This window comes from Cupressus sempervirens, chromosome 9 (assembly GCF_028749045.1).
Source record: "Cupressus sempervirens isolate cs-2001-9-10 chromosome 9, ASM2874904v1, whole genome shotgun sequence".
Taxonomy (NCBI): Eukaryota; Viridiplantae; Streptophyta; class Pinopsida; order Cupressales; family Cupressaceae; genus Cupressus; species Cupressus sempervirens.
In genome coordinates this window covers 450,235,924-450,259,863 of record NC_143126.1, presented here as the reverse complement: position 1 = coordinate 450,259,863, position 23,940 = coordinate 450,235,924, and the positions used below count along the sequence as shown (strand labels likewise).

The 23,940-nt window shown below is 38.7% G+C and overlaps 1 protein-coding gene across 1 annotated transcript in view; it reads right to left on the bottom strand.

Annotated features, from left to right (window-relative positions):
* LOC149539252 (putative E3 ubiquitin-protein ligase XBOS34) overlaps positions 1-23,940 on the bottom strand; it is a 161,323-nt gene that overhangs the window by 95,445 nt on the left and 41,938 nt on the right. The window contains exon 3 of the mRNA XM_089800578.1: positions 3,163-3,277. Within this exon, the coding sequence (XP_089656704.1) occupies positions 3,163-3,277 (115 nt within the window). The remainder of the gene's footprint in view (positions 1-3,162; positions 3,278-23,940) is intronic.

The following is a 23,940-nucleotide window of genomic DNA, read 5'->3' as shown; positions in this document are numbered from 1 at the left end:
TTCCAGCTTGTTCTCTTAATTCAAATCCACATTTCTTACTCCTTAGACATCATTTTTGTTTGCCATTCCATCTTCTATCAAGCTTTAACATTTTCAGGTTTGACTCTTTCAATCTTGTTTCTAGTAGTACTGTGAAATTTTTATAATTCCTTTCACACACAATGTTATGTGCAGTTCTAGTTATAGTTGAGCTAGCTAAGAATTAAAAAGGTTTTTAATATTAGCAAAGACAATCAAAGTTGCAGCTGGAAGTCCCCTGAATAACAAGGAGTCTGACATTTGAATGTTTGGTTATAAAAGTATTTATCTTTTCTTACTGTGTGATATGTATATACCCAGTTATAAGGTGATTACATTATACCTACATTGGTAAGAAGAAGAATATTATAGACCTATCAAACCAACTAAACTACACAGTTAGCACCATATTAATTATTCGTAGATATCAATAGCAATATGCTTGTAAAAGCTTTATTAGTCAATGACTATTAAGGAACTCAGAGTTTGTTCTGGGTATAACTATTAGCCCTTTTTGCATGAACAACTAGGGTTATAACAAGATGTAGATCAGCATTAATGAATAAACATATGGTGAGGTAGCGAGAATGTGAGCTCATGGACTATTCTGTTTTGATGAAACTTTATAAATAACAAAATGAAATAATCATGAATTGATATTGTGGCTGGAAAGCCAAAAAATTATATACTAATTGAAGAAAAGTAAACAAGAACCCCATTCAGCTTAATTACCAAGATAGGATGGTTAGATATCTGATAAACTACTTCCTAGAGTCAAATACATCCATATTAAGTGTAGAATAGACTCAGTCACAAAGTTGACTTTTTATCATGGGTGGATAGTTATTACCCAACTGTTAATCCTTGTTTACTTGTAATTGATTGACAAAAATACCGGAGAATTGAGAATTATGGCATGGCAGTAATCGCATGCAATCATGAAAGTTGCAGAGATGGCAGCACTATCATGAGAGCATGAAGTAATAGAGATGGCATTAACCCTATACAAACTAAGTAGTGTTAAGGTAAAGGCATGCCGTTGATTCTAATTTAGGCTAATTTAATTATTGAACTTTGAATATTAGTTAGTTGACTAATCAACCAAAATCAATAGTCAAACATTGTTGGTTGCAATGGACAGCAGTGACATGGGAAAGTGTGGAAATGGTATGCCTAGTAAGCCTACTTTTCCAGAAGTCTCATTGTAAGAGCTGTAAAACTTAATCCTTGTTCATGTGATAGCATCAGAGGAAGGGACAATATTACTGACTTCTAATTATGAGAATATACGAACCTCATTTTGTATTGTATACCAAGAGAAAAATCACTAGGACTAGTTATGTCAAGGGTCTTGTATGGTTATATAATTAGATAACAAAAATCTTGTTAAGAGGTGGAACCAAGTCGGATAGGGTGAGAACTAGACTACACGTCCTGGACGTGCTTGCATCTTAAAACCTTGGCCAAGGTACGCTAAGCAATGCTAGTGTTAGTCAGTTCATAAAACTCCAAAAACAACCCTAGTCAAGTGTCATCCTAAGTTAGCAGCAGCTATAGGGTATGACCGACTATGGCTTGTAGGATCTTACACCAATTCCCATAGACTTGTCATAAGTTATAACCATGTTAACATCCCTTGCGGAGGGTTGGAACCACTTCAGTGGGAAGAGAGAAAGGGAGGATCGATTTACGATCAATGGATATGTGGCTAAATGCCCCACTGATATCTTTTCACCCTTAATGCAAAAAGATATTAAAGATGTTCCAGTGACACTCAATTACTAAATGTAAAGTAAGACTCTTTCCTTTCTGTACTTTGATTATGATGCAAAAGAAATGTAATTTAGAGAAGAATCTACTTGCAAATATCTTATGAAATGTTACAGTAAGGACTTATTATTTTTGTTCAAAAATAAAAAATGCATGTTAATAGTTGTTCCTTTCCTGTTTTATTTAGTTTCAAATCTTTGGTAAACCATTAAAAACTATTCGTTGCTTTTGTTCTAAGTTTGATGGTTGTTACAATACAAGATCTAGAATTATTTCAATATTGCATTCTTTGATGTGCTCCATGATGCTAAATAGGAAATTATCTTATTGATAAGGATTCATGATTTTCCCTTATGAAACTTGATGCTTCTTGACTTTCATGGTAAGAATGTGCAAACCACCTGCTAGAACTTTTACTTGCTGTGTAGAATTTGCCATTAACTATCTTCTAGCTATCTTAAGGTGCTCAAGGTCTGTTACCACTTGACCACATATGCGTTTTATTGCTAATTTATTGTTAGGTTAAAGATGGGGACATTACAAGTCAGCTATCCTATAACACAACAATAATGGTGGCACATAAAACATCAGTGCTGTAAAACAATATCAAGCTATTTCATTGTAGTTTTGATCCTATTTTTTACCATTCATATAATTATGTGAGATTGTGAATCGCAATAGTGCAAATGCAGTTACGATGGTTTCTTACAAAAATCTCCCCAACTCTTTCTATCACATGGCCTGATCCACTACATTTTTTATCTATTGATTTTAGCAAATCAGCTTTCAGTCAATTTCGTACCACTAAATCAGTAGTAGTTGATAGCTACCAGTTCAAATGTATTTTTAATTTAAAAGCTACCACATGTATTCTACACAGTATTATCTTTGGAAAAAAAAAATTGTGGATAAACTATCCAAATCAAGGACTTTTCAAGATTGTCCTAAAATTTTAAAGAAATTATTTGATAGAAAAAGAAAGCATTAATATTTATGAGATAGAATTGAGTGTCAAAAGCAATAAAAGATAGGTTTTTGAAAACTTTCAATATCTATTACTTTCAAGAACATGTCCAACACAAGATCAAAACCAAAATGGTTCAATAAAATTACAACAATTGGTCTCCCTGACTGCACGCATCATGTGGAACTATGAAATCATGGAAGTTTGACCAGAACCAAGAAAGGAGATCCCATATAAATTTATGTGGACATTTGGACGCATATCAAAATTGCATCATCACTTGATAGTTTAGTAAGATGAGCTCTTTAAGATTTATTAATTATGTACATGTAAAAAATGTCCTTTTCCCAATCAAAAATGTTAATTCCTTCTTAGGAGAGAGCTTTAAAAACTTTGAACATGACTCTTACCAGGTCGATATGAATTCATATTGGCACCTAAATTGATTAATGTTAAAGCCATTTCCAGCAAATCCCCTCTTGTACATGCAAGAATAAGAGGTGTTCTTCCTTCCTTATCCATCCACTGTACATAAAGACAATACATAATGAACATCAATTGGATTGGCATTGCAGCAAGAAAAAGGTAAAAGGGAAATACAACATTAATAAAATTCATAAAAGGTATTCACACACAAAAAACATTAAAAGGAGCAACCAATTGACTATAACATTATTGTTATATCCCATTCCAAAGATTACAAACACTAGCAAACAAAAATGGAACTCGTAGTTAAACATTGTGCCACAGCAATGACCAGATTGAAAACAACTAATTGACTATAACATTATTGTTATATCCCATTCCAAAGATTACAAACACTAGCAAACAAAGATGGAACTCATAGTTAAACATTGTGCAACTGCAATGACCAGATTGAAAACAATTAAAGGAATAACATCTTGATGCCACGATGCATTATACTACCCTAGATAATAGAGAAGTCTTCTCCTCGAGCAGTTGCAGAAAAATGCTTTAAAACAACTAGTTCTTAGAAGGAATGTACATCTTTTCTCAGGATTTACTACTCCAAATAAGTGAACATTTCACAAAAGAGACCAGATAGGATTAGTTTTATAACAAGAAGATATGGAGCATACAACTGAAAAAGCCCTAAAAGTTAATTTTTAAGCCATGAAAAACATTTAGAAAATAGAACAATGAAGATAACTAGAAATTGCCAAAGGATACTTGGTTTAATGGCAGCATCCATTTTGTAGGCGCCAAGATAATGCTGAGCTCAAGTCTTCAACTATACAGCAAAAAGATAACTAGAAATTCTAGATATGAATCAGAGATGCCCCTAAATGTGAAAAAGCTATTCCAAGTTATAAAAATAAAGGAAATATGATTTTATGAGAAATATTTTGTGAAACATAGAAAGCTAAATTGAAATTAGTGGAGAGATATAAAAACATTTATTAAATATCTTTCATGAGAAATAATGGCCTGATCCGTCTAAAAGATACAAAAGAAGTACCGAGGACAAATGATGATAAAATACTTCAATTTCCTTTCTAAATTTTCATTATGTATAAACAAATCCCAACTTGTTATGTTTGGAGGTTAAATCATCGACTAAAGAGCTCTTTAAATTATCATAAACATCTAAAGTATGTTCACAAGTGACCATAATGGTGAACACACTAGAACCTAAGTTACCAGTTCAGATTCAGGTAAGGGTGTTCAAGTAAACATGCAAAAACAAATTGACAATTGACCAGCACGTCAGATTCATCAGCACATTAGATAGCGAAACTATTTTGCAAAGAAGTATTTAGACTCCATGGACTCACACAAAATATAATTAACGACAAGGATAGTGAATTTATCAATCGATTTTGGTAAGAATTATTCAAACTAGTAGGAACCACGTTAACTCCTAGCACTATTGTCAGTAAAACCATATTATAGCCGACGGGATTAGTTAGTGTCCAAAAGGCTGTGCGATTGTTGAGGCACACCTTCAGGAGATATCTATACATTGTTTGAATGGAATTATGAAGCATCATTGTACTCCTGATTGTATATCTGCTTATATGAATAAAGTACTATTGTGTTATGTGTTACATTCTAGTGTCTTCATTCAATAATTATCCATTTACCCTGTACGGTAAACATTAGGATGTTGTCAGTAAAACTATATTATAGCCGATGGGATTAGTTAGTGTCTAAAAGGCTGCATGATGGTTGAGTCACCCCTTCGTGAGAAATATGTACATCGTCCAAATGGAATTATGAAGCATCATTGTACTCGTGATTGTATATTTGCTTATATGAATAAAGTACTAATGTGTTCAATGTTACATTCTAGTATCTTAGTGCAACAATTATCCGTTTACCCTATACGGTAAATTTGACGCCATTGCCTGTCAAACCTAGTACAAAAGATGTGTTATAAAGATTAATGCCGAATTTTCTCAATAAAGATCGAAATAAAATAAAAGAAAAAAATGATGTATGCACAGCACGGGAAGTATTAATTCTCACATAGCAAGTGGAGCAAAGGCAGAAGTTTCAACAACTTGCCAACATGCACCGAAGTGGTGAAGGAGCACAAACCAACGGAGTGCATTCACCTAGCAGACTGAGGAGTGCTGAGGACTTGCTTGAGGAGATGAGACAAAGATTTGAATCTAGTGCAAGAGACAGGGGAGGAGTTCCTAAACTTGTATATGCCAAGGATAGAGAATCCGGACAGAAGAGAAGGAATCCACACAGCTCGAGATGCCAAAGGAGCATGAGCATGGGGTGAACTCTTCGTTCCCGATACACCAAACGAACAGATATAGGTTGAGAATCGAACAACTTCGCTTGTAGAAGACCTATTCACACCACAAAGTAACGCAGTAATCCAAAGTAACACAATTGTACGAAGTAGCACGGTTGTGCTAAAAAATGCAGGTATGCAGAATAGCACGGGTGTGCAACAAGTACAACAAATACAAAAGAAGTTAACAATGGCAAGGCCAAAGGAAAAACTACCAAAATTTAATGGCGATGGGACAGTCGATCCAATTCGACATTGTAAAACGTGTGAAACAATCTGGAGTGCAAATGGCGTAACGGACCAAGATGACTAGATCCGACTATTTCCAGCTACCCTACGATGTGTAGCAATCGATTGGTTTTCAGACATCGACCCGAAGAAGCTAACTACACGCACGGATGTTAAGAAGGAATTTACAACAGAGTTCCAACTACTCAGAGAACAATGAGATTGTAGCGGTAATTTGCAGTACAGAATAGGGAAAGAATGAAACAGTCGGCATATACGAGAGGAGACTGAAGGAGCTGGTAGGAAAAATGGAAAGCAAACCACCAGACAGGTTGAAGAAAAGATGGTTCGTCAAAGGCTTATGACCGACACTACGGAGAAAGATGAAAATAGTACCCCCAACATCATACATTGAGGCATATAATCGCACAATGGACTTAGAGAGCAACCACAAAACCAACAAAAAGAAGAAAGATAAATTGTCGGATTCGGAAGACTCATCCTCCGAAAGCAGCGATGAGGAATCCACTAAAAAGGTCTGGGTATTACAAAAGGAAATGCTACATATGATGAAAGAATTTAGAAACATAAAAAAGAACCCTGGCCAAACGAGAGAAGGGGAACTATAGTGTACGGATCACAAGGAGGAGGGCCACACAAAGGGCTCTTGCACTAAGAACCCATTTTGCGATATCTACCAGATTGTGGGACATTCCACCAAGGAATGCCCATTCAATATGAAAACAAAGGGACACCAACAAGTGCTACTAATGCAAGAAGGGTCCATCTCGGGAGCAAGAACAAATATAAACAATGACATGACAACCTCAGGAGGGTATTAAAATAATAACTGACGCGGATGAGGCAGCGACAATAATAACAACAATAATGGGGGGTTGTAGCTAGATACAATACCATCCTACTAGACAACCAATGATACAATGTCGTGTGTGCAACCTCTAGGGCCACTTCACCAAAGACTGTACTACAAAAGGAACACCACAACTATTGTGCAAATTGTGTGGTCCTAGAGACCACAATGACTTCAAATGTCCTAAACCCAAGGTGAACCTATTGACCATGCGGATCCGAAAGAAGAAAAGAAAAGGATGCAACAAGCAAAAACGGAAATAGAAAAAGAGATGGAGGCCGAAAAATCGCAAATAAAGAACATTGTCAGCATATCAAGGAGGAATTGGGCAGAACAAAACATCATACGGCAAGTAATGCAAGCTGAGGTTCCCATGAAATTGAACGACCTTCTTGCAATGCCTCAGTTACAAACTGCAATCTTAAACATGATGCCATCCCTGAAGGCGGTGGAAGATCTAGGGAAGAACGCGCAAGGTGGAAGCGAAATGAGCAAATTAGACCCAATGCTACTTGCGCTAAACACAAGAAGACACCTTGCAGTAGTTGAGATGGGTATTCTCGAAACTATCCTCACAGACACCATTGTAGACGGAGGGTCAAGCGTAAATGTATTGCCTGAAGAAACATGGAAGTTGGGACAACCTACCCTATGGCTGCCTACATTCCAACTGCTTACTGCTGATCAACACAAAATCAAACCCCTCGGAACTCTACTGGCGCAACCTGTAACGATTAGGACACAACCCTTCTTACTCGACTTCATGTTCATTCCGTTGAAAAGGAAAGGTTACAATGCCATCCTCGAAATGGGTTGGCTGGTGCAAGCAAAGGTAAAACACGACTAGAAAAAGAACACTCTGTCCATGGAGAGAGGAGGTTGTAGATTCGTAATTGATCTACACACCCAGATGGTGAGAGAAGATGCAACGTTGTCGCGTTCCGAAGGTGAAGAAAGAGACGACAAAGGAAAGAAAGAATGGAACCCAACAAAGAAGGAATCCTAAAGTTGGAAGGAGGGTCTGACGATGACAACTTGGACTCGGTGAATGGCTTACTCCATTGGCAAATGGAGGACTATGAACTCTTTTGGAGTTGTCACATGTTAGGGGTAGAAGAAGGAAGTAAGGGAGAGGAAAAGAACAAATTTCCAACGGAATATAGAGAAGTCAAAGGAGAGGTGCAAATAGATGAAACACCAACACGTACATTCAGCGACGATAAGCATATTAAATACGAAGAACCCATGGTAAACACGATGAACTTAGGGGACGAGGCTAATCCAAAAAACATATTTGCGGGAGACGACTAGAATCCAATTTTCAAAGCGGCAGCATTTAAGATATTCATGGAGTATAACAATGTTTTTGCATGGACATACAAAGACCTGAAGGGAGTACCGCCAGAATTGTGTGTCCACCACATCCCACTGATACAAGGGGCAGTACTCGTACGGAAGCGACCATACCACATGAACAAAAACTATGTCGCACAGGTCACAGACGAGATTAACCAAATGCTTGAGGCAGGCATTATTTTTCAGGTACAGACGAGTGGGCATCCCCAATTGTGATATCAATGAAAAAGGATACCACTCATATATGTGTAGACTTTTGATGTTTGAATGCAGTAATAATTAAGGATCCATTCCTGATACCATTTACTAATGGTATTTTGGAGGAAGTTGCGAGGCATGAAATATATTCATTCATGGATGGATTTTCCAATTACAACCAAATATCCATCACAAAGGAAGATAAGCTCAAAAAAACCTTCGTGGTAGAAGATGGAGTGTACGCCTACAACCAAATGTCGTTCGGTGTATGCAATGCCCCGACAATGTTTCAAAGAATCATCCTGCACATCTTCGACAAGATATCAGTAGGAAATTTCAAAGCATTCTTGGATGATTGGTCAATTTTTCAGTGCGGAGGACAAACATTTGACTGCACTTAAGGAATGTATGAAAAGATGCAGGTGGGCATGACTAGCACTAAACCCTAAGAAGTGCAGATTTATGGTACCTCAAGGAAAACTATTGGGATACATCATGTGCAAGGCAGGATTAAAGACAAATCCGAAAATGGTCCAAGTGATTCTCGAAATGCCACCCTCGATAGACGTGGCTCAAGTAAAAATTATTCCTAGGGCACACAGGGTATTATCGGAGGTTTATTAAAAACTTTGCAAGAATATCTTACCCTCTCGACAAGCTAACTTGCAAGGGAGAACTCCACAAATGGGAAACAAAGCAGGATGAAGCCTTTTGGGGATTGAAAACACGATTAGCCACAGCACCTATTTTGACTTATCAAAATTGGGACAAGGAGTTCCATGTACATGTCAATGCATCAAACTACACAATCGGAGCAACATTGGTGCAGACAGGTGATCACAGATTGGACCACCTGATGTACTTCGCAAGTAGACTCCTATCAAAAGGAGAAAAGAATTATAGCACAATGTAGCAGGAGGCTCTCAGAATGGTGTATGTCATACAGAAGTTTAAACACTACTTACTAGCGACCCCATTCGTGTTCTACAAAGACCATCACGCCTTACTGTATCTCGTAAAAAACTAATCATTCAAGGACTAATAAGTAGATGGTTACTGCTCTAGCAGGAATTCACATTTAAAATTGTCGTACGGCCCGAGAAAAGCCACGTGAGCACAGATGATCTATCCAGGATCAAGTTGGGAGAACCTTCAGAGGGAATCAATGATGACTTTCCGAACTCTCAACTATTTCAAATCGTTGTACTACCATCTTGGTAAGTGAGTATCGGGGATTATCTTTCAACAGGGCAATTTCCTAGAGAAATGCCACCAAACGAGAGGAAACTCATGCTGAGAAGTTGAACGTTCTAGTCGATCAACTAGTTGCTATACAAGATGGGACCCGACCAAATTTTACAACGATGTGTTCTGGAGGAAGAAATATCGAAAGTATTGAAAGAAGCACATGAAGGGCCCACAGGAGGAAATATGAAGCTGGACACAACTACGCGTAAGATACTTCTCGTAGGATTGTGGTGGCCAACTGTGGACAACGACACCAAGGAGTGGGTTGTTGCACATGACACATGCTAGAGAGCCAGGAAACCAATAGAAAGGGATTTTATGCCTCTGAACCCCTCACATGCGCAAGAACTATTCGAACGGTGGGGGCTAGACTTTGTCAGGACACTGAAGGTAAGCAAAGCCTGAAGATGCAACTACATTGTAGTAGCAACTGAGTACCTTACGAAATGGGTAGAAGCATGAGCCCTACAAGACAACTCTGCACTGAGCATAGCGAGATTTATCTACAAGTAGATCATTACAAGGTACGGAATTTCGATATAGTCAACAAGCGACTATGGGGCACATTTTGTCAACCATGTCATCCAACTAATCACCATGGAATTCAAAATCTATCATTCCCTATCAAGCCCATGCTACCCGGGAGCAAACAGGCATGCGGAATCAACAAACAAAATCTTAGTTGCAGTAATTTACAAATCTTGTGTAGCTGAAGGTAAAGATTGGGAGGATAAGTTGCCATAGGCATTATAGGCATACCGTACCTCTTACAAAGTTATCACGAGACACACTCTGTTTTAGTTAATGTATGGTCACGAGGTTGTGGTACCGGCAGAGTTCATGGTACCAAGTTTGCGAATAGCGATTGAAAATAAGTAAGCAAGATGAGCAAAGATTACAAACACAACGGACCACCAAGGTTTCACAGTGTAGGCACAAGGTTTGGCATGACAAACACTTAAAACTGAACAGGATTCAACCAGGTCAATTAGTATTGAAATACAACGGAAGTAATGAAATCAAACCTGGCGAATTTAAGGTGAAGTGGGTCGGACCATATAAAATTCGTGAAGTAGGCGATAACGGAGCAATTAAATTATGGACGCTAGATGGAAAGGAAGTGAATGATCACATAAATGGTTCGAAGTTAAAAATCTACCATGAGTGGAGTGGAAAACAGGAAGATAAGGAGACCCGGATGAACAATTCAAATGGAAAATAAATATATAATAAATAGTAAATAATAATAATAAGAGTAAAGTAAAGAATAGTAAGTAAATATTAATAACAATAAACAGAGAAGATGGCTAACAATTGAAGAGCATAATCCAATTATGAAAATGTGACACAACGTATGGCCATAGCACTGTATGGACTATTGCCCCACTTTTGTTTTTTTAATCAATTGGCAAAAGTGAGTTCTATGTTTTAGATGAAGTCACTCTCATTCCCGAACTGTTTGAGTCCAGGTCTAGATTCCTAAAAGCTAGGCGGTCTCAATCGGATTTTCCTCATACATCTTCTCTTTCTCGGCTAGGCGGGTTTTAATTTTGTCTTGTAATTTGTCGAGTAAGTTTAGTACCCAATCCAATAGAGATCAATTTTCATTCATTATAGATGAAGCAAGTTCACTATTTTATTCCCATGATCTTGAAAGTTCTCTAAAATTCACATGTCTTCACAACACTAGCTCGCAACTTATGAATGGTGAATAAAATACATTGGCGGTAAATCCTGTGTTGCCTTCTCCACGGCAAGTTTTCAACCCCTGAAGGCGATTTTCCGCGAGGGCTCGCTTGGAGACATATCTAGTTTAACAAGGTTCAAAGAGTGTGGATTTTAAGGCGAATTGATGTTTGAACTTGGGATCAAACTCCTTAACATAATTTGGATTCATTATAGCCCAAATACTAAGCCTTGGCGGAAAACCTCAGTCTGTCTTCTCTTCAGCAGGTTTTCAACCATGAAGACGACTTTCCACAAGACGGATAAAAGCAAAATACAAAATGCTAAGTGGCATCCAAGTGGATCCATGCACCTTAACTAAACATCATTAATAGTCAGAAATATATTTGTCAAAGACTCAACCGATAAGGAATCGTGGGTGGAAAATCGGAACTTGCCTCCTCTTCGGCAAGTTTCTAACCCATGTAGACAACTTTCCAATTACGCACAGAAATTGGGTCAACAAGTGAAATTTGGCTCCCATGATTGGATCTGGTATATGTCAGAATGATATTGGAACAAAACAAACGATTGCGGAAAGAAGATATGGCCAGAACCTCACTTTGCAGATTTTCATCAACGGAGTACCCCAAAGGCAACTTTCTAAAACTAAGAGGAAATTAGAAAAGTAAATAACGTATTAATGGAAAGTTACCATTATATCTAACGGAACAGTGAAAAGACTTTTAAATGTCCGTTGGATCTTTGCATTTACTCTTTAACAGGTATTTCCTTAAAGTTCACTTGTGTGGCGTGAATTCTGAAGTATAACGGATGAATCGAGGTTCTTGTATAAAAAATCACAAGCAGTTGAATGAGTTACCTTGTTTCTTTGATTTCTCATTTTTATCAGTATGTGTATCTTTGATAAGCCAATGATTGTAGTGACTGTTGTCTTATTCATTTTTCAATTCGAAATCTCATTTATAAGCTATAGCCACCAAATTCACGGGTTTTGATGGTTTGACTGAGATCAAGTCTCAACTACAGAATTTCACAGACACATCCCTTCGTTTCTACGATATGGCAAACTTCCAAAGGAGGGTAAAGTCTAAATGCATTCATCCCATCACTAAGAAGCTTTGAGGATGTGGTTTGGTCGAAGCCGTTGGTTTCTCGGTTGCAGTTCAAGCCCCAAAACTCATTTATGAATGCAATCACCATTACAATCCGAAAACAAAGCAGATAGTTCTGCCTAATGACTCTATATTGATTTCGACTGACAGGCAAACGGTGGTGAATTGACTCTGTATGCCAGAACGGGAAGAGTTTTATGACCTAACCGTCAGTGGGCCATTTCAGAATTCTCGGCAAAGAAGATGATTTCGAGGAAGCAGATCATGCAAACATGGTTCCAGAAGCCACGAAATGATAAGCGAAAAGTCCCCAAGACTTTGTTTGGAACCAACCTCAAACCAGAGATAATTGACATCTTAGTTCTCCTGCATAGATTAAGAGGTAAAGTAGAAGCCCTAAATTTTGTTGAACAATACTTCTTTTTGGTTCAGGTTATATGCTTAGATACACAGTATATTGATTAAGCGCAAGAGGTAAGTGAGATTCTGTCCAATGCTCTCCAGGCGACCAAGTTTTACAATTCATTTTATGTCTTCATTCCTGATTTATATGCTGGCATCTTTACAATTATGGCCTGGTCTTCCACGCATAGACAACTTCTCTGATAATGTCAAGTCCTATGAATTTTATCCATGTCTCTAGCTACACAATAGTTATGCAGATTATGTAAAAGTGGATGACATGTTTAGTATGAGAATTTGCAGGGAACTACAAGTGTGCCCAAAAAGGAGATTCGCCCCTAAAGCCATGACCGCCATTAGTCAATTTGGTTGTTATTTTATTCAGTTCTCATCTTTTTCTTACCTACGTCTTGCAGCTATCGATGGATTTCCTCTGAAGCTGCCAAGACATCCTGATGATATGATAGTCTTGGTAGAGATCATCCGACAAGCTCTGCAAGTGAACATCTTGAGTGTAAGTCTAAAGAAGAAAGGATACGAGTTCCCCATGAAGGTTGAAGCATTCAGTTGTGACAACCAGTCAGATGCCAAGAATATGATGAAGGTCTTTGAGAAGAAGTACAAGTTGGATATGTATGAGGTCTTGGGACCTATGTTCAACCCCAATGGATATGCTAAGGACATCCTGCAAATTGGGAGCGTCATAAAGCACATTAGCACCTCGAAGATTAATGGGCCGATTGCAAAGACAAATTTGAAAGCCGTGATCGCACTTTCGCAAGATTAACAGTAGATCACGTTAAGCTCTATAAGGTAAATATAGATGTGGATGGAGTTGAGGATGATGGTCAAAATATGTATAGCACTACTTATTTGACCAAGTTAAGGAAAACTTCTATAAAATCTAAGCCATTTGAAGATGTCATAGAAAACCTAGACGTGATGATGGCAAGAATTTACAAGAGAACCGGGAAGTGGGTCGAGTGGACCAGGGCACAACGAAGTAGAAGCAAAGGCGCATCTGCTTAGCCTTCCCCAAATGTAGCAGCTACTTCATCTTCCCATAGCGGTGCTTCAGGCACAATTTTGCCTCTCAGTCAAGGACCCGCTCAACCAGCCGAAGGAGGTGATCAACCTCCTGACAAGAACATCCCATAGATAAAACTTGTCAGGATGGTTCAGTACCCGTGATCGGAAAAGCGGCAGAAGCCAAGAGGAAGAAAGCTGAAGAACTAAAAGACACTGCAGTCACAGTGGCTCTACCATCCCCCAACAGTCCAATCCCATCTATAAGTGCGACACTACTCCTACCAAGTAGCCCCCAAATACAAGTGGTTGATCTTGGAGATGGTGGAAGCAGCGAAAGTGAATCCACGAAGTTGGACGAAGCAGTAAAGAAGACATCTAAAGCAAAAAAGGTATCTAAAGCTCCGAAATTCATTTCCCTTGCCCCAAGAAATCCTCTCTCCTCATCATCAAAGGCCTTAACTCCTGTTAAGAGGAAAATGTTCAATGTAGATACACTAGGGACTGCATCCAAAGTATTCAGCACCGAGTCATGGCTCAAGAATACTTTACAGAGAAAGAGGAAAAGGATAGAGGATGGAGCTTGGAACAAAGAGACTCTATCCTTAGCCATCCACTCTGGATCAGCATTGAACAAAGTAAAGAAGCAGAAAACCTTGTCTATCCTCGGCCGAGACCTAGACATAGGGCACCTAACTATGGAGATTGCTAAGCCAACTAAAGATGGTAGGATTGAAGACCTAACTACAGCTGACTTCACGTTGCAGTCTCTAGACCTAGGAGAGGTCAAGCATGACACCAAAGTGGGCTTGTGGAAATCAACTAATGAAGTAATAGAAGAGAAGCTTGAGGGCCTCAAGCTTGCCAAAGTCAGGATGAAGGTAGAAATCCATGAGCTCAACTGCTTCATCAGGCAATTGGTTGCCCTGTTAGCAAGTGTTTCGGGAGTACCACCCACCAATGATCCCATAGCTACGGATATTCAGGCAATCATCTCTCAAGTGCAAGAAGACAATCATTTTGGACAAATCGGTAGGAAGTGGAGTGAAAAACTCAAGTCTAAAGGACTTATGGTTATAGAACAATTAGGCAATGTCGTGCTGAGGCTTGAGATGGAGAAAGATAACATCCTAGCTAACCAAGCTACTCTGTCAACAGAAAAGGCAACGAGTGAAGATTGCATCTCCCCTTTGTGTGTTGTCATTCAAATGAAGGCCAAAGAAGAAATAGAAGCCAAGATTCTTCATAAAGGAGACGAGCCATTGTTTGAATGGCAATAGAGCTTGCAATTCAAAGCTGAAATGAGCTCGGCAGTAGAGGAAGGGCCATAGAAGACAAAAAGCCAAGTTAAGGAGGAACAAGATAAGAATTATGAGCTGCTCAAAGGCCTACACACCAACTCCCAAACAAGTGGACAAGGGAAAGGAGTAGTTGGAGTTGTTATGCAAAAGACTTTCTCCAACTACTTGGATAAATTAATAGAGAGCCATCAGGACAAAGTGTCAGATCTCCAACGGCTTGGTGGATGCATACACATGGCGATGGAGGAAATGCAAGAACAGTTGAATGCAATCAAAGACTTGGCCAGAGAGCACTCCAAGCGGCTCCTTAGATACAACAACGTCCACATCCACAGACACGAGGAGCTCATCCCAATCATTGTCACTGCCAAGGCCTATAAGGCAAAATCAGAGGAAGGGAAGAAAGCGAACTGATATTTCTCCCGCTCTTTTTGTGTTCTAATGTGAAATTGTAACTGATAATTGGCTTCTTGCCATTTGTTATTTTTGAGAAGAACTGATTCAGCTACTTTTTGTAACAGTTCATCTCAGAGTCCTATATGTACTTGATTGAAATATTAACGAAAGGTCAGTTAATTTTTGGTATGAGATACTTCATATTGTAGAGACAAATTGAATGTGTTTCATATCAATTATTTACCGTTCCATTGCTCGTTTTAGTTAGAAGCGTCTCTTTGAATTGAATTGAATTAAGGGACAAACATAGCTTTTGTTCCCCTGTTTAATACAGCAAACCGAAGATAATCATAGTATTGAAGAGGTTAAAAGAGATTATTTCCAAGTTTTATTTCTTAAGCTATTTCCTTGCATTTTAGAGTTGAAGGCATTCAGTTAAAGTATCTAATTCATATATATAGAGAGAGAGAGAGAGTTCATTACTGCATCATCGAATCCCGTGGCTTCATAAGATGCATGGATTCACAAATTTGGATAGTACTAAGACCTCAATTCTAGCCTGAGTTAATTCCTGTCTAGGCCTAACTTGGTTTTCCTCTCCTATTCTCTAGTCAAGAACATACCCCATCTTAGAATTAGAAATAAACAAATTCTTTGCAAATCACAAACTCAAGGGAGTTGTACCTATAAATTCAAAGGGAAATCAGTTGCTTAGTGTAGTTTCCCAAGTGTTGTAATCAGTTATTGTTCACAAATATTGGGCATTCAAAGAGTTAATTTAAAGAGGACAATTTGTTTACCAACACAACTTCAAACCCAGCACACGTGAAACCAAGCAAGGGGGAAACAATACCATATGGACATGCCAATTCTTCTATATGGCCTCAAGAGAATTAAAAGCCAAGACGTGCACCGTACGGCCAAGTGAGAGAGAGAGAGAGAGCCATAGAGTCACGACCATGAATGAGAAGAACCACCATACAGTCACAAAGGGAGAGAAGATCACTACAATAAATCACCGTACGGTCTCTAGTGCACAAACCGTATGGCTTCAAAATCACAGAAAGCATTCCTGCAAGCACAATGAGCGAGCATGAGGAGAGAGACAGAGCAACAAAGTCATATCGTATGGACATTAGAACAGGATAATGTACGGTCGTACAAGGCAGATAACCATGATATCGTACAACCACACAAAACAGAAAAACGGGTGTTAAAGTACCGTACGTCGTACAGCTTGAACCATTTTGAGAAGCTCACGTACACACCAAAAGGCAGCAAAACATTAAAAAGGCAAAGCATGAGTCATACAACAAGCATTGACATTTCAAACAAAGGAAAATAGCTACCGTACTAACAAAGGAGGAGGCGAACAAACATAGCTGGCAAGAGCGTTCAGGACAGGTCTAACAAAATTGAAGCAAAACACCCTAACCATTTTTCTCCACACAAAAAGAGAAAAGAGCAGACTATTATGCAGTCAGCAGCGAAGAGAGCTTGGAAGAAAAATTGGAAGAAGACTCAGCCACCAGCACAAAGATGAATCAAAATGTGAAGACATTGCCTTCAAGTGTTCGTGTTGCAGGAGGCACAAGCACAAGCAAAAAGAAGGGCAAACAGGCAGCACAGCTGGTGGCTACACCAGTGCACCTCACACCACAGAATATTTCTTTCAAAGGCCTGAATGGAGTTGACTATAGGGAATGGTGGCAAGATACTCCTGCGAATCATCCAGTGAAGAATAGTATCAAGAAGGCGCACGTAGAGTGGGCGATACAAATGCCAGTGTTTTAGATTCATGATTATGAGGGTCTTTACGCACGATGGTAGAGACCTATGACCGGTTCTCCAAAACCAGTTCATTTTCCTATCTCAGGCATGACTTGGCAATCTCTTTCAGGGCACTGGACTTCACGCGGGTATTTGGAATGCCTACCCATGCATAGGGAGGGAGGAAAATTGATAACAAACTAAAGAAGTTAAATCAAGAGGTGAAGGCGCAGTTAATAGAGCTTGTATGCAATGAACTGTCACGGGCAGAAAAAGAAGCCCTAATGGACACTTCAAAGGGAAAAGGACTGCAGAAGCCTAACATCTAGGAAGGGCATTGGCGTTGCCTCATGGACCTGGTGAAGAGTAGGCTCACAAGATCAAGCCACGCGTCTGATATCTCATTTTCACAGGGTGCGATGATGAATGGGATCCTGAATGGAAGAGTGTACAACTGGGCCGCACTACTGGCGGAAAGAATGTATGAGTTCATGACACTTTAGCACAGGACATTCTACATGCCCCACTACACTATTGGGTTATTCCTGGAAGCGACAGCGTGAATGATTCCTCTCAACAGGATGGCGGTCAAGCCTAGCACGCTCATGCCTAGTGAGCCCCCCATCATGCAGTGGAGACACTTAGACACACTAGGTGGCCAGAAGGCCACGATCGGGTAGAAGCAACCCAAACAAGACTTGGACGTAGGTTCAGAGCATGGGAATACTAATAGCAATCGGCAGGAGACATCATCTGACGATAGTGAGATTGACGGAGAGGAGGAAGAGGATGACGAAGAGGTGGACATTATTATGGCAACACCGTTTCTATTCCCACAGCCTGCACTCTCAGCGACAGCACATTTGGTTCATGTGGGTACACAGTGCACACACATTCCAAGATTTGGACAACTCGGACTGCCAGTAGTGATGACCCCTGTCACAATAGCGGCTCAGTCGACTGTAGCAACTCCGACTATTACGGAGGTCGTGGCTATAGTTTAAACAGTCCCACCCATCACTGACGACAGCCTTGCCAGATGAGGTGATGGAGTTAGCGGCACAAGAGGTTCCTGAGAGTTCGAGGACACCACAAGTCAAACTGGAGCTAGTGGGATCTGATGCGGTGGTCACGATAGGTAGTGCATTATTGGCTACCAGTGAGGGTGCTATATAGCACAGGACTTAAGTGAGCGGGACTTGAGCACATACTTGAGTAGGAGATTCAGCATTAGACCAGTAATACCGACATCTACCACTCTCTCACCTATGAGAGAAGTATCTCAAGCGATGGATCCTCTAGCCCCACCAGAGGAGAGTCATCCTACCATTGCAGTTGAGCCACCACCCCTACCTTCGATAGGGAGTACTACGGAGAGGATGTTAGAAGCAGTAGAGGCAACAATGGCCATGGAGCACCCCACATCATTAGGCCCCTCGGAAGCTATAGGAGAGGATATCGAGACGTACTTAGTGGACATGGTGACTCGAGGTCGCCAAATAGTGATTTCAGCACAAACACATGCTTTGGAGGCAGTACGGGAGTTAGAGCAAGTTTTGTCATTCATGCAGGTTGGTTGTCTAATGGCCTTCTCAATATGTTTCGAGGCACAGGGATGGCCGAACACAGAGACCCCTGAGATGCAGCATGACTGGATTACTAAGGAGCCTATAGTAGAGAACAAAGTTGAGTACTTGACATGAGAGATAGTACAAGTGTATCAAGAGGTGTACTATGCTCTACAAAGGAGTGAGGCAGATCAGGTAGCAGCAGCAAGAGTTCGAGAGGATATAGCTACCAGATTAGTCGTAGTAGATGCCAATCTAGCCGTGCAGCAATTAGCTTTGAAGAAAGAATGGGCAACACTAATTGCTGAGAGGGAATCAAAGAAGGCAACATTCATATCTCAATTGGGGGACGTAAAGAGGGAGTTGGATGCAAAGGAGGTGGAACTCCAAAACATAGCTGAGATGATAAAGAGAGCGTTAGAACTTCAAATGCAGGCTAAGGTGGATTTGGACACCCGAACGCAGCAGGTACACGAGTTGTAGGCACATCTGACTAAGTTACGAGCACTGAGGACATCTACTATACTAGCCCTACTAGGGATGCGCCCCTCTTCTTAGTTTTGTTCTTAGTCTTGACGTATTTAGTAGTTTAGTTGTCTCTATTTTATCATCCGGAGATGACTTTTCTTTTGGGGAGATGATGTTGTTGGTAAAACTATATTATAGCGAACGGGATTAGTTAGCGTCTGAAAGGCTGCGTAACGGTTGAAAGGTTGCGTAACGGTTGAGTCACCACTTCGGGAGATATATGTACATCGTCCAAATGGAATTATGAAGCATCATTGTACTCGTGATTGTATATCTGCTTATATGAATAAAGTACTATTGTGTTTTGTGTTACATTCTAGTCTCTTAATGCAATAATTATTCGTTTACCCTGTACGGTAAACAAGCACAAGATACCACCTCCAAACAGACGGAGAAACCGAAATAGTAAATAAGTGGTTAGAATGATACTTGAGGAGCTATATATCGAGGCAAAAAAAGGCATGGATAAAATGGTTACATCTAGGTGAATTTTGCTACAATACAACCCACCATATGTCCATTGCAATGACCTCATTCAAATTTTTATATGGCTGAGGCCCATACATTTAGTAGCTTGATCACACTGAAGAGCAGACTACCAAGTGCCCAAGACTTTATTCAACAAAGCACAAATATTTTAAAAGCTCCAAAGGAGAATTTACAGCAAACTCAGAACCAACAAAAGATCTATGTTGACAGGAAGCGCATAGAGAGGAGATGAGTTGCAAGAGCTATGGTATTCTTAAGATTACAAACGTATAAACAAACTTCAATAAAAAGGAATGAAGTAGAAAAACTCAAGCCACGATTTTATGGACCATATCAAGTACTAAGGAAAATTGGAGAAGTGGCATATGAGTCCCAACTTTCTAAATGGAGTAGGATCCATAATGTCTTTCATGTCTCCAGGCTCAAAAAAGTATTGGGGAAACAAATAGAACTTTGTACGGAACTACCCCCACTTGATGATGAAGGTCAACTTATCCTAAAACTTGAGATTATCCTAGATACTCGAGAAAGGAAGTTGAGGAATAGAGCTATTAAAGAATATTTAGTCCCATGGAAGAATCTACCCAAGGAAGATGCCACATGGGAAAAGGAAGAAACTATCAAATTGCTTGAGGACAAGCAAAATCAAGTGGGAGGGACTATAATGACCCCCAAGAAACATGGTGTAAAGTTTCTACTAAATTCTTATCTCTTAATCAAACTTTTAATCCTGTCTTATATGCTCAGAATGATCTTCTAAGTAGTATGAATATTGATGAAATTAGTGCTTATTATAATGCAGATACAATACTGAATATTTAACTTTTTATTGTGATAGAGAATCTCAGATATAAATTGCAGGATATAAAATGCTTATAGGAGCAGACTGCTGTAACTGTGTGTCCTATAATGTGCATTTACAGCCTACTTATATATCCATTCTAAAGGGTATGTCCCTCAAGGGACATAACCCTTCCCAACTTGGCACCTATAAGAGAGATATATATATCATTAAATGCCAACATTAAAGATATATTACTATTAAGAGGAAGTACGGTCTGTACTGTCAGACTTGTAGGTTTATCTTGGTTAATATTCTTAACACTCCCTCTTAACCTAATAATCCTATAGAGAGATATTACATCTAGCAACACCAATACAGATGAATAAGCAAGAATTAATACTCTATATCTGTCTATCTCTTCTTAGTATGTGGTATCATAGAACACATGATACAAAGTCATATTACTAAACCTGTGATATGACAAATCACTGCCACTAGTGATATTATACAAGATAAATCTGAAGAGTAATCTCTTCATTTATCCAAGTTATGATTTCATAGAAACTGGTATTTCCATATCACAACATGATCCTGAGTTTTAAGATCTACCAGAATACTAAGATTCTTCCTTTATCCAATTTGTGACCAGAACATAACAATGTCAACATCACAATATGATCTTGAACTCATCTAGATCTTACAATAGAATTCTACTATTTAGCACATATCATCACCTCTCATAATGTTTTATACAAATGTTCATTATTTTTAGAGATCGTCACCTCTTAAAATAATGAATACAAATGGTGGAGCCCATAACAATCAATAGCCTAACAAAATAAAATTATTTTATTAATAATCAAGAAAGTACAAATGGATTACAACTCAACCATACCAAGTCTCCTCCTGAAGTGTCCTATCTTCACTCTAGATAGAGGTTTGGTGAGTATGTCTGTTGTCTGATCTGTAGTGCAAATGTATTCCAATTTTACAAAATTCCTGTCTACCATATCTCTTACATAATGGTAAAGAATTTCAATATGCTTGGACCTGTCATGGAAAACTGGATTCAGTGAGAGCTTGATGGAACTCTAATTATCACAATGAATAATTGTGGGATTCATAGCTTGCCCAAATAACCCCACAAGTAACCTCCTCAGCCATACTGCTTCTCAGGAGGCCATCGCTGCTGCAATTTATTCGGCTTCTATGGAACTCTGTGCTACTGAAGACTTCTTTCTACATTACCAAGATATCATTGCAAATCCCAAACTGAAACACCATCCTGAAGTACTTTTCCTGTCTTTAACACTTCCACCCCAATCTAAATCAATAAATCCATGTAAGTCTAATGCAACTTTCTCATATTTGAGTCCGAGATTAAGAGTGCCTTATAAGTATCTCATAATGTGTTTAACTGTGACTAGGTGAATCTCCTTCGGTTCACACATAAACTGACTTAAGGCATTAACTGCATAGCAAATATCTGGTCTTATATTTACTAAGTACATAAGAGACTCAATCATCTGTCTGTAGAGAGTAGAATCTATGGATGGTGATTCTGTAGCTGTTTCCTTAAGTTTATGTAGATTAGTCTCCATTGGAGAAGAGATAGGTTTGCAATTCCACATTCTAAATTTCTTTAAAATATCTGATGTGTACTTCCCTTGATTTAGTATGATATTATCAGAATTTTGTCGTACTTCCAGTCCTAGGAAGTAATTAAGGAGTTCCAAATCTTTCATCTCAAATTCTCTAGTTAGATCTTTCTTGCACTGCTCTATGAGATGATCATCACCTGTTATTAGTAGATCATCAACATATAGTATCAGAATTACCATATCATCTTTATCTCTTTTATAATATAAATTTGGATCAGCTTCATTCTTGGAGAATCTTAAGCTAGTGAGATACCTATCAACTCTTTCGTACCAGGCCCTAGGACCCTGTTTAAGCCCATAGAGAGCTTTTTTGAGCCTACAAACAAAAGCATTAGGATCATGAGTTTCAAATCCTTCAGATTGCTCCAGATATACTTCTTCTGAAATCTTTCCATTTAAGAATGTTGTTTTCACATCCATCTGATGTACCTTCCATCCCTTTGATGCGGCAATTGCTAAGACTGCTCTTACGGAGGTATATTTGGCAACAAAAGCAAAGGTTTCTTCATAATCAATCCCTTCTTTCTAAGAAAATCCTCTGGTTACAAATCTGGCTCTATACTTCTCAATACTACCGTTAGCAACATGCTTTATTTTAAACATCCACTTGGAAGAAACAACAGATTTTCCTTTAAGTCTTGGAACAATTTCCCAAACATCATTTTTCATGATAGATTGGTATTCTTCTGTCATAGCTTCTTTCTAAGTTGTATGTTTAATAGCATTAGAGGGATGGATTAGTTGGCTCTGTTTTGGATAAATCACTTATGTTAGTTGTATAACCAAAGAATCTTTTAGGTCTTTTGTTTTCTCTGACTGTCCTAGAAGGTGCAGCAAAGTCTTGAACTGCTTTAACTATTTTAATGTCCCAAAATGGTCTTTTCTTTGAATTTTCTTCAAGGTTCATATTTTGAATTTCATCTTCGATTTTTTCTAAGTTCTCCCTCTGAGACCCAGATTCACTATTTCTTTCAGAACGAGATAAAGGAGAAGATTCATCAGAACTTATGGCTCTTTTGAATGCAAGATCTTCTTCAAAGATTACATCTCTGCTAAGTTCAATAGTTTTCTAATTAGGTATGAAAATCCTATATGCTTTAGAAGTTTCACCATACCCTACAAAAATACCTTTCCTCCCAGAGGGTTATAACTTGGTTCTCTTTTCTTTTGGAACATGGATATATACAGGACATCCAAAAATTCTAAGATGACTTATATTGGGTTTTACTTTAGTAAATACTTCTTCAGGTGTTTTATCTTTAAAATAAGAGTGAGGACTTCTGTTTTGAATATATACAACAGTACATGAGGCTTCAACCCAAAGATAATATTCTAGGTTTTGGTCAAAAATCATAGCCCTAGCAGCTTCTATAATTGTCCTATTCTTTCTTTTTGCTACCCCATTTTGCTCTAGGTTATAAGGAATAGTGTACTCCCTATTAATCCCTAATTCTTTACAAAACCTTTTAAACAAGTCTAAGGTATATTCTCCTCTGTTATCAATTCTAAGGGCTTTAATTTTATGTCCTAAAAAAAATTCAGTTAATGCTTTGAATTCTTTAAATCTTTGTAGGATTTCTTCTGATTCCTTGCATTTTAAAAAGTAAATCCATGTTTTCCTAGAAAAGTCATCTATGAACAAGAAATAATACCAGAATCCTCCAAGAGAAGGAATAGACATAGGTCCACATAAATCTGAATTAATTAATTCTAGTACATTATTTGTTTTCCTAATACTATCATGAAAGGGACTTCTGGTGCATTTACCCAGAGCACACCCTTTGCAAATAC